We start from the raw sequence: 10042 nt of genomic DNA on the forward strand, positions 1-10042 counted from the left end.
ATCATATAATTATTTTTCTTGCCAGGTAATAACAGAAACAGGTTGTGACGAAAGGAAAAACATGGTATACAAAGGCTTTACAAGAAATGATTTGCGGATCAACCCGAATTCCCTCTTTCAAGGCCGATAACAGTAACATATGGAAATTGCGTGATGGTAAAAAAAAAAAGGTAAAATACGCCAAAAGAACAAAAAGTGTATATGGAAACAAAAGGATAGCCTGGGAGAATCGTTCAAAAATAACATACTTTGATAAAATCTGCATCTGTGAACTATAATTCGAAGAGGAATGTTATACGAAATATACCGTTGTGGAGTATTATGAGTTTCTAATGTTGGCTATGTTCACTGTAATAGAATTTCCTTGACATTTCCCGATTTCCTGTTTCGCTCTTGTTCTCTATGGCTTCCTTTGATCAAATGTGTTCGGGTTTCGTAATGGCTGCTCTTAGCTAAATCTGTTTCTTTTTGGTTTATCTACATTTTTAACCCAGCGGAGAAGGTAATTTCAGTTCACTCACTTAACCGTTTCTCTCTAGCACTCACAAATGCTCATTTGACAATTTAACTCTTGTGAATTGTGTTCCTGATTCATATAGTGTCTTTGCACGTGAAACCACGAGGCACGGACGCAACATTGGACACGCATGCATCCTTAAAACTTTAAATTGCGAGGACCGTATGTAAGATGTGATGTATATTACCATGTATTGTAGTTATTGAACATGTGAGGTTGTCATTACGTATATGCCACATTGTTCCTCCATCCCGATTAATTTCACATACGGACACGCGTGTAAAATTATATAGTCCCAAGACATTGCTGTAGACATAGTACTTGGCTTTCTCAAATAATTAGTGTGGTCTTTTTATTATTTCAATTCAACAATATCAGTCCTTTTTAACTTTATAACGCAATGGAGTCTGTTCTGGAAAAGCTTATACAAAGGTGTTCCAAAATGACTGCAGCCCGTCATAAAATTAGTATTTGAACTATTGGGATTTGTTATGAAAGCCTCCGTGGCTCAGGCGGCAGCGCGTTGACTTCTCACCGCTGAGTTCCGTGGTTCAAATCCCAGTCACTCCCATGTGAGATTTGTGCTGGACTAAGTGGAGGCGGGACAGGTTTTTCATTCCAGCAACACTGTCAGATCTGTCAGTCATTAATCATTGCCCCAGAGGAGTGTGACTGGCCTCAGCAGCTGGCACAATTCCTATACTTCGTTCATTCCATCCCTGACCCCGTCAATGACTGGAAAACAGGTTGTACGTTTTCATTTTCAGGATTTATTATGACATTTTATGTATAAGTTATCACTTCTAATTTTATGTAGTTGATACCACTAACAGGGGACCTGTGTAGCATACATCTTAGGTTTGTTCCAACAAGCAGTTTGCGTACGGTTTGGTATCGATTCATGAACTGATGTAAGCGCATGCGCGAGCTATGTACTCGTTGGGAACCGTCCCTAAACAGCAGTCTGTTGGAACGGTTCGTGTACCGTCAAGAAAAACTACAATGCGCATGCGTTCACAATTACGCAGGAGATTCCTGTTTGAGGATAAACAAACGGCTGTTCTTGTTCATCTCTGTTTAAAAAAACTTGTTAGGTCAACTCAGTGGAAGGTAATTGGCAATAAAATGACTCAACTAATAAAATAATAGACTAATGGACCTGTTTCTAAAATACTTTGCTTTACTTTATTCCGGAATTACGTGAATTTATAATTTTACCACGAGTACTGGCAGCATAAAAACCGATGACGTAGACGGTTCTATTCAGAGGATAACCATGTCACCTAAAAGCAAATACTGATCACATTTTTTCCTTCTAAATTATTGCCAAGAGATGAAATTCTAAATGCTCTGCTAGTCCGGCCCCAGGGTGTAGGGGGCAACGCGTCCGCCTGTCACCCGGCGGCCCCGAGTTCGATTCCCGGCCGGGTCAGGGTTTTTTAATTGTAATGACGTCCTTAATCTTCCTTTCCTCACACAGAACATTCCACACTGCCGCCATTCCAATTACACGCAGGTTCATACACTATGGTGCCATTAGGGGAAGATCCACATGGGTCGACGCCCCGAACAAATAGCATTTTTAAAAAATATTCGGAAACACATCCAAAATTTTTCGCCTGTGGTCACAAACAGCTTGCATTCATTAATTCATTAATAATAACAGTGGTTTATTATGAAGACATTATGTTGATAAATAAAATATAACTGTATGGAATAGTGTCCTTTTCTATTTATGTAAGAGTCAGGATCATTTACAGGCTTATCAGTTTCAATAATATGACAGCCACCTATAGCACCAATGACACCTGGAAATCCACTTTTCCCTGAAATGTTGCTCATTATTTACTTATCTTCTGTAGGCCAAGTGATCACTTTTGGAGATATGTTGCTAATGAAGACAGTCAATCGTTTGACAGTTCTATGTAGAGAGCTCAAAGTAATGTCAAACCGATCTGTAACACCCCGGAAACATGAAGTCTGATGCTTAACCTCCAGGGTTGGTTTTTCCCTCGGACTCGGCGAGGGATCCCACCTCTACCGCCTCAAGGGCAGTGTCCTGGAGCTTCAGACTTTGGGTCGTGGGATACAACTGGGGAGGAGACCATTATCTCGCCCAGGCGGCCTCACCTGCTATGCTGAACAGGGGACTTGCGGGGGGATGGAAAGATTGGAAGGGATAGACAAGGAAGAGGGAAGGAAGTGCACGTGGCCTTAAGTTAGGGACCATCCCGGCATTTGCCTGGAGGAGAAGTGGGAAACCACGGAAAACCACTTCCAGGATGGCTGAGGTGATAATCGAACCCACCTCTACTCAGTTGACCTCCCGAGGCTGAGTGGACCCCGTTCCAGCCCTCGTACCACTTTTCAAATTTCGTGGTAGAGCCAGGAATCGAACCCGGGCCTCCGGGGGTGGCAGCTAATCACACTAACCAGTACACCACAGAGGCGGACATTATTATTATTATTATTATTATTATTATTTACGTCGCACTGACACAGATAGGTCTTATGGCGACGATGGGACAGGAAAGGCGTAGGAATTGGAAGTGGCCGTGGCCTTAATTAAGGTACAGCCCCAGCATTTGCCTGGTGTGAAAATGGGAAACCACGGAAAACCATCTTCGGGGCTGCCGACAGTGGGATTCGAACCCACTATCTCCCGGATGCGAGCTCATAGCTGCGCGCCCCTAACCGCACGGCCAACTCGCCCGGTATTATTATTATTATTTATTATTGCAGCAGCTAAAGACAAACCTGACTCAGTGCAGAAAGTTTTCCATATTGGCCAGACTGATGTTTGTACTGGTCACTTCCTTCATACTGTTCTGCAATATTTTCCATTATCTCCCTACTGACGCGAAAATGCTCCTTGAATGTTTCATTGTCATAGCGAGGTACTGTTTCTTCTATAGGCGGAGAGCGAGAGAGAGAGAAAGAGAATTTTGGTTACTAAATTATGAGTTACTCGTGCATGTAGTGAAAATAAATATCATTTAAACATAATTGCAAACAAGTAAAAAAAAAAAAAAAAACCTTGCCTAAATAATCTTCATTTTTCGCTTTTGGGATATTGTAATATGTCCCTAGATCATCTTCACTGGAGTCCGTGTTCATAAGATCATCATCAGAATTTATTTATTTTATTTATTTATTTATTGGTTATAGAATGTCCCAGTGAGCTAGTGGCTCAAGGAACCGCCTTCAAAATGGTCATGCATCGTTCTCGTTTTTATCTCGTGTCTCTTACTATTAGTGTGTAGTCAAATATGACTTTTTAACTGTATAACTTTTTAACTTTTACTGTGTAATTGTATAACAACGCCGAACTTCTATTTAATTTTACATGTAACGTGTCGTCTGCTCGCGCCAGAAGATACCGACCAGCTGTTCACGCTTCGCCAAGTGACCGCTAGGACCACAATGCACAGCTCACACTTATTTTGATGTACTGCGCATGTCACTGACGAACAGTACTTGCTCTGGAGCACGAACTGCTTTGCCAGTCCGCAAACTGGTTCATGAACGGTCCATAGTCTGTTGGAACAACCGAGTCCGCGTTTGAGTTTGAAGTTTGTTGGAACGCTCTTTCCGTACTGCGCATGCGTCTGCCAGTTTGCAAACTGTCCCCGTTCTTGTTGGAACAAACCTCTTATTTCGGTTTGAAAACAGAGTCTGTAAATGAAGGTTGGTCTGCACTAATTTAATCATACTGTGTTCAGTTTTCTTAAACTATTATCTTAGCATTTTCTAGTCTTTAGAAATGCAGCCCACGTGCCCAGTTAGTGTTACCTTCCCTCTTCCCTGGTGTATTTCATCTGTATCTCTGAAGAGTTGGTGTGTTCCAGTTTAGAAATAAGTTTTCAGTACAGTTTTTTATTGCAACTGTGGTATTATTTATTTATTTACATATTTTACGCCCACATTGGAGCACTGAAATCAATACATTTGAGTTAATTTCTTCTTCTTCTTCTCCCAGAACTTTTTCATCCTCTCCGACCTGGAAGCCCTTTGTGTGTCCGATATAGTATATTGTTTCCGTTCAACTACTTTTAGTTTGAGACTTATGCTTTTGTTCTTCAAAATCCTCTTCTCTTTTCTGTCTTTGATTTGTTGCCGAGTTATACCCAATTCTTCCAAATCGTCCTGAACTTCTTTGAACCAATTATTATTGATTTTATTCTTCAAAAAGTAATCGAATAGTTGTTTCAATATCCTGGTGTCTGCTAATCTTGATATGTGACAGAAAAAGGAAATTCTTCTTTTACGCATTGTAGATATTATTGATTCACATTCACGATAGACAATGTTGTTAGGCAACAATCTCCACTGTCCATCAACTTGGTGTTTTTTATTAATAATTGTTCTAAGAATTCTTCTCTCAGTTTTCTGTAATTTGTCTGTTGTAGATTTTACATTTAATTTGAATAAAGTTTCACTAGCATAGGTTGCCTCTGGTTTAACTATGGAATTATAGTGTTTCAGCTTAGCGTTTATCGAAAGAGATTTTTTTTTATAGGTTGGCCAGGTAAGTCTTTGTGCTTGTTTAAATTTAGTTGTTCTGTGTTCTATTGCTTCTTTTTCATTTGTGTTCCATGTTATTATTTCCCCAAGATATTTGAATTTCTGAACAATTTTAATCTCTTTATTACTGTTCAGCTGAATAACTGGTAAATCAACTTTAAAAGTTGGCATCATTTCTGTTTTTTCAAATGAAATTTGTAATCCCATTTTTTTAGCTATAATTTCTAGTTGTTCAATTTGAAATTTAGCCTCTTCTATTGTATTTGCAAGTAATGCTAAATCGTCCGCAAAAGCAAGGCAGTTGAGTTTAATATTTCAACTGTGGTATATTGTGAAAGTCTTTTCATTTAATACTTCTGTGAATTTACTATTGCATAAACTTTAATTTGCAAGGTTGAGTGTGAAGCATTACTCTAAAAGTTTTAGTAAAACTTCTGTTGACCATTCACAAAAAATAGATTAGAAATACAACATTATGCAGTTTGGACAACATTACAAGTAATTAAGAAAGATTGTCAATGTCTGAGAATTAAGAGGAGATAAAGATTGATGGTCTGGGGGCATAAACCCTGAGAGTTTAGGGTTGGCAGGCCTCTAGCTTCCCTTGGAGTCCAGCTAAAAAGTGACAAAAGGTAAAATCATCCTTTCACGTCATGACTAATTCAAATGCACAATGATGCATAGTTTATTGGAGACAAAAGGAAACTTCACTTCATCACAGCTGGTCCAAGCTAGCCGATAGTAACACAGAAAATGGTTGCATTTCTTAGATTTCCACAGTCTCTAATTCACCTATATAAATAAGAATACTTCTAGAGGGGTGTTTGTTGGAAGCATAAAGGATCAATCTCTCTTCTACGCTACTTCTGTCATTTTTCTACGTTTTTTTCATCTGCAGAATATCAATGAAAGCACCACCAACGTTTCATACTGAAATACACAGTGAACGGAAAAAATCTCCTTGGGTAGACTTTAATATAGCGGGTGTGCAAAAGAGAGGTTAGGAATCCAACATGCTACACCACTGAGGCAGATGTTATCAAGACTAATTCAGAATAAATAAAATTAGAAAATTCCTGAAATAGAAAGCATTTAATTAGTTGAAATTCGACTGGGGCCTGTTTCCCAGTAGCTAGTAGGCTATAGAATATTTACATGGGAAAGGTTCCCATCAAAAAATGAACCCTTCTTGGCTGAGCCCTTGAACATGCACGCACGTTTCTGGCACACAAATTAATTTACTTCCCCACGCTTTAATTTGCAGAGCTCTGCCACAAACTCCACGATCGCTTAATTAATCGTGGCTAACTTTTTTTTTGTTAATTTCCTTTGTGTACTTAATATATTAACGTCCTGGATTCTTGCAATTTCACTTGGCACACAGCCTGTTGTGTTACTTTCAAACTTTGCTGATTCATTATTTTCGTGTAATGTAGCAGCTGTGGCCCATGCTTAATGCGAGCTTGGTAGGACTTCTATACGTGGTTTGGATGTTTGAATCAAAGAGAAAGTTTTACAATTTTATGCTTGCCAGGGATCAACCACCCATCCCAAAAAGTCTTAAGAATTAAAACCGAAACAGCCTCAAACTACAGATTGCCAATCACCATTTTCTTTGTTCCTGTTGGCCAGCGGTAATCGGCTGTGATTAAGGCAATGTTCATATTGTCTCTGATAGAGCCCACCTGATGTGTGGTCACACAGTGACCACATTCAGTCAAAATGAGTGGTGTTTAATCAAATATGGTACTGATCTTTAAAGCGTGCCCCAGATAACCCTACCTTTTGTCGCTTTGTAATTTTTGTCACATTTTAGCTGGACTCTGGGTGATGCTGGAGGCCTGTTGGCCACGTCGTGGGCCTTTTCCTGTCTCCAGTCCAACGGTCTTGTCACTAACCCGACCTAACCTATCCAAACAAATATATTTTTAGGTGTAACATGCATAATGCCTGCGTGACAAGCCTGTAAGCTCATTGGAACCACTGCCTTGTTTATTTGTTTCAACATAGCTTTTACAGAGGTTACCTTCAATTACAAAAGGCAGTACATAACATAAAAAACTACAAACTGTAATCAGCTGTGATGAAGGCAGTGTTCATTATTATCTCTGATAATACATGCTAGGGAGCAGGATATAAATGACAGCTGTGGCAGAACATGATACACAGAGCATTGTGAGCATGCTTGGGAATCTTCCAAATTTTAACATGTTTTTGCATACCATTAGAAATCTGCTATCAGGATGCTACAATTTTGACCACTATAAGCATTAAAAAAACGTCAACAACTATAGCTCTTTTACATTGCTATGGAAAATTAACGTACAAATTAGTCTGGTTCTTGGAAGGACAAATTCTTGTCCACCATTCATTACTTTTCATGAAAAGTTTTAAACTCTTAGCTAGAGCTACATACTTCCTTTTTAAATACTCAGAATTTTGTGCTGAAATTAAGTCGGTTAACATCAGAACATGATTATTCTTAAGTATGGTGGAATTGTTTGTAAGATTGTCAAATATATTTTATTTTCTTCAAAATCATTAGGACAGTGTTTGAATTTGTAGTTACCCTCTTTGTGGTTGTCTGTATATTTTGTATATTTGTTTTGAGGCGTTTACCATGATTTGATAATTATTCTTTCTTTTTTAGGTAATTAGCTGCCACAATGCAGATATTTGTGAAGACCCTGACGGGTAAAACCATTACCCTAGAGGTAGAGGCTTCTGATACTATCGAGAATGTCAAAGCTAAAATTCAAGACAAGGAAGGGATTCCTCCTGACCAGCAACGTCTAATCTTCGCTGGTAAACAGTTGGAAGATGGACGTACTCTCTCCGACTACAACATTCAGAAGGAGTCTACTCTCCATTTGGTGTTGCGACTGAGGGGTGGTGCAAAGAAAAGGAAGAAGAAGAACTACTCCACCCCTAAGAAGATCAAGCACAAGAAGAAGAAGGTCAAGTTGGCTGTGCTGAAATATTATAAGGTTGATGAAAATGGAAAGATCCACCGTTTGCGTCGGGAATGTACTTCTGAACACTGTGGAGCCGGAGTTTTTATGGCTGCCATGGAGAATAGGCATTACTGTGGCAAATGTGGTTACACTCTTGTATTTAGTAAGCCTGATGCATAAATGTATGCTAAGATTTTCTGTTATAATTAAAGCCTAAAGAAGACTCGCGTGTGTTCATTTGTTTGTTTCTTACCCTTCTTCTAAGTTTATTACATCCACATTTTACCGTGTCATCCCCTTAAATACTATGGTTGTCTGATGAGAAGTCGCGGGGTAAAGGGTGCGGAGGGTAAGCATGGCTGCTGCACATGCATTAATCTCAACTCTCAAGGCCTGTCAATAAACATTGGTTATGTCTGCGATGATTCTTGTTAACTAAGGTGCTATTGTGGTTTCAGAGTGGTAGCACAATTGTTCTTCAGTTACACATTTCCTGTAAGTAGTGCATAATGAATGGTTTAATAACGAACGCGCATCTCTTTCAAAGAGTTCGCGCTGTTTATAATGACTAATGTTTGTAGCTTAGTGTAGTATCTGTTACACTTGCCGTACCTACAAGCTGCCACGACTTCTCATGAGATACAGATAGTATGTTTCTCATAATGTGTCTGGTATGTAGGAAAATAATTTCCTCAAACAAAATTAAATGATTGATAGAGAATATGAAATTAAAAAGGGTGGCCATTACCGTTTCATGTTAGAGATATTCTCCCCTATAGTAATTTAGTGATTCAATACAAGATTGAAGTGAAGGAATGCAAGTGATTCTAATATGGAAAAAAAGTGTTGGTTATCAACTGTAAATGATTGTAAGATGGTCAGTCACTGGTATGAGCGAGAATGGTGGTACTAGAGTCTTTGTTAGGAAGAGATGAGTAAATGCATTGAACAAAGCATGAACTGCATTTTGGTATGGGGAAGGAGAGGTTTGTTATGAGAGAATAGATTTCTTGGAAGGTGAATGATGATCTGTACATTATAAGCTGTGTGTTATTTCAAAATTAAGATCGCTGCTAATTGTGGAGGTCCGAGATAATTTTGTCGAAAGGCAGAATGTGTTGATGGTAAGTACCGTCCTCGTGTATGTGAACTGTTTAAAAGAAATTCCAAGTATTTTGATATAGTAAAAAAAAAAAAAAAAAAAAAAGCAACTATTATGTACTTAAACCTTTAGTTTGTATGAGGAAGCTCTTGTGCTAATTTGCTTAGTCTTCCGGGGAACATTGGGTACCATGCAGCAAGTCAAAAAATCGAGAGCCTTGTAGCATAATACCAAGAACAAATGCTGCTGGTTTTCAAAATCCAAGCCACGAACCTACTACGCTGGTGTAGCAGGGGGAGAGGTGATACTTCCAGGTGGCAGATAGGGGGTCCTAACCAGCTTGCCGGTGGACTTGAGGGAAATAAAATACCTCTTGCGGACCAAACACACAATCGCCTGTGGGTGGGAGACGCAGACGAAGAATTCACCCACGGTATCCCCTGCCTGTCGTAAGAGGCGACCAAGAGATGATCAAATTAAAACCATGAAACTACTTGTGATTAGTACCACCACAGGTCGCTTTTACTTGCGCATAGTACCACTATGTTAGGTACCCAATAGATTTGTGATCAGTAGCAACAGAGGACGTTGGCGGCTGTACCTGTGATTCGTACCCCTATATGCGCAACACCATGGTTCTGCCTTGCCTATGCTTGGTACCCACTATGTGAGGAACACCACGGGATAGTGCGGGTCCCTGTGGTTAGTCCACTTATGTGAGGAACGCCATAGGTTTGCATTGCCTGTAAATAGCGCCGCAGTGTGCGAAACCCCATAAGTCTGTGTACATGTGCGAATTTCATTATCCGTGAGTAGTACCATCATGTGTGGAATACCACGAGTGCGCTACTTTTGATTAGTACCGCAATAGCATGCTTCTATTTTCCTTGTGATAAGTACCATTTTGAGGGGCCTATGGCCTGGATTTTGGACCCATTTTGATTA

The 10042-nt window shown here is 39.5% G+C and overlaps 1 protein-coding gene across 1 annotated transcript; it reads left to right on the top strand.

The window, feature by feature from the left end:
- The first annotated feature begins 372 nt into the window (after window positions 1-372).
- On the top strand, window positions 373-8218 carry RpS27A (ribosomal protein S27A). The gene is made up of 2 exons (XM_067154427.2): window positions 373-502; window positions 7692-8218. Exon 2 carries the CDS (start codon window positions 7708-7710, stop codon window positions 8173-8175), a length of 468 nt encoding a protein of 155 aa, XP_067010528.1. The 5' UTR covers window positions 373-502; window positions 7692-7707; the 3' UTR covers window positions 8176-8218.
- The last annotated feature ends 1824 nt before the right edge of the window (window positions 8219-10042 follow it).

This window comes from Anabrus simplex, chromosome 10 (assembly GCF_040414725.1).
Source record: "Anabrus simplex isolate iqAnaSimp1 chromosome 10, ASM4041472v1, whole genome shotgun sequence".
Taxonomy (NCBI): Eukaryota; Metazoa; Arthropoda; class Insecta; order Orthoptera; family Tettigoniidae; genus Anabrus; species Anabrus simplex.

Coding starts and splice junctions, on each gene's coding strand:
- RpS27A (XM_067154427.2), top strand. CDS start 7,708: ATGCAGATATTTGTGAAGACCCTGACGGGTAAAACCATTACCCTAGAG.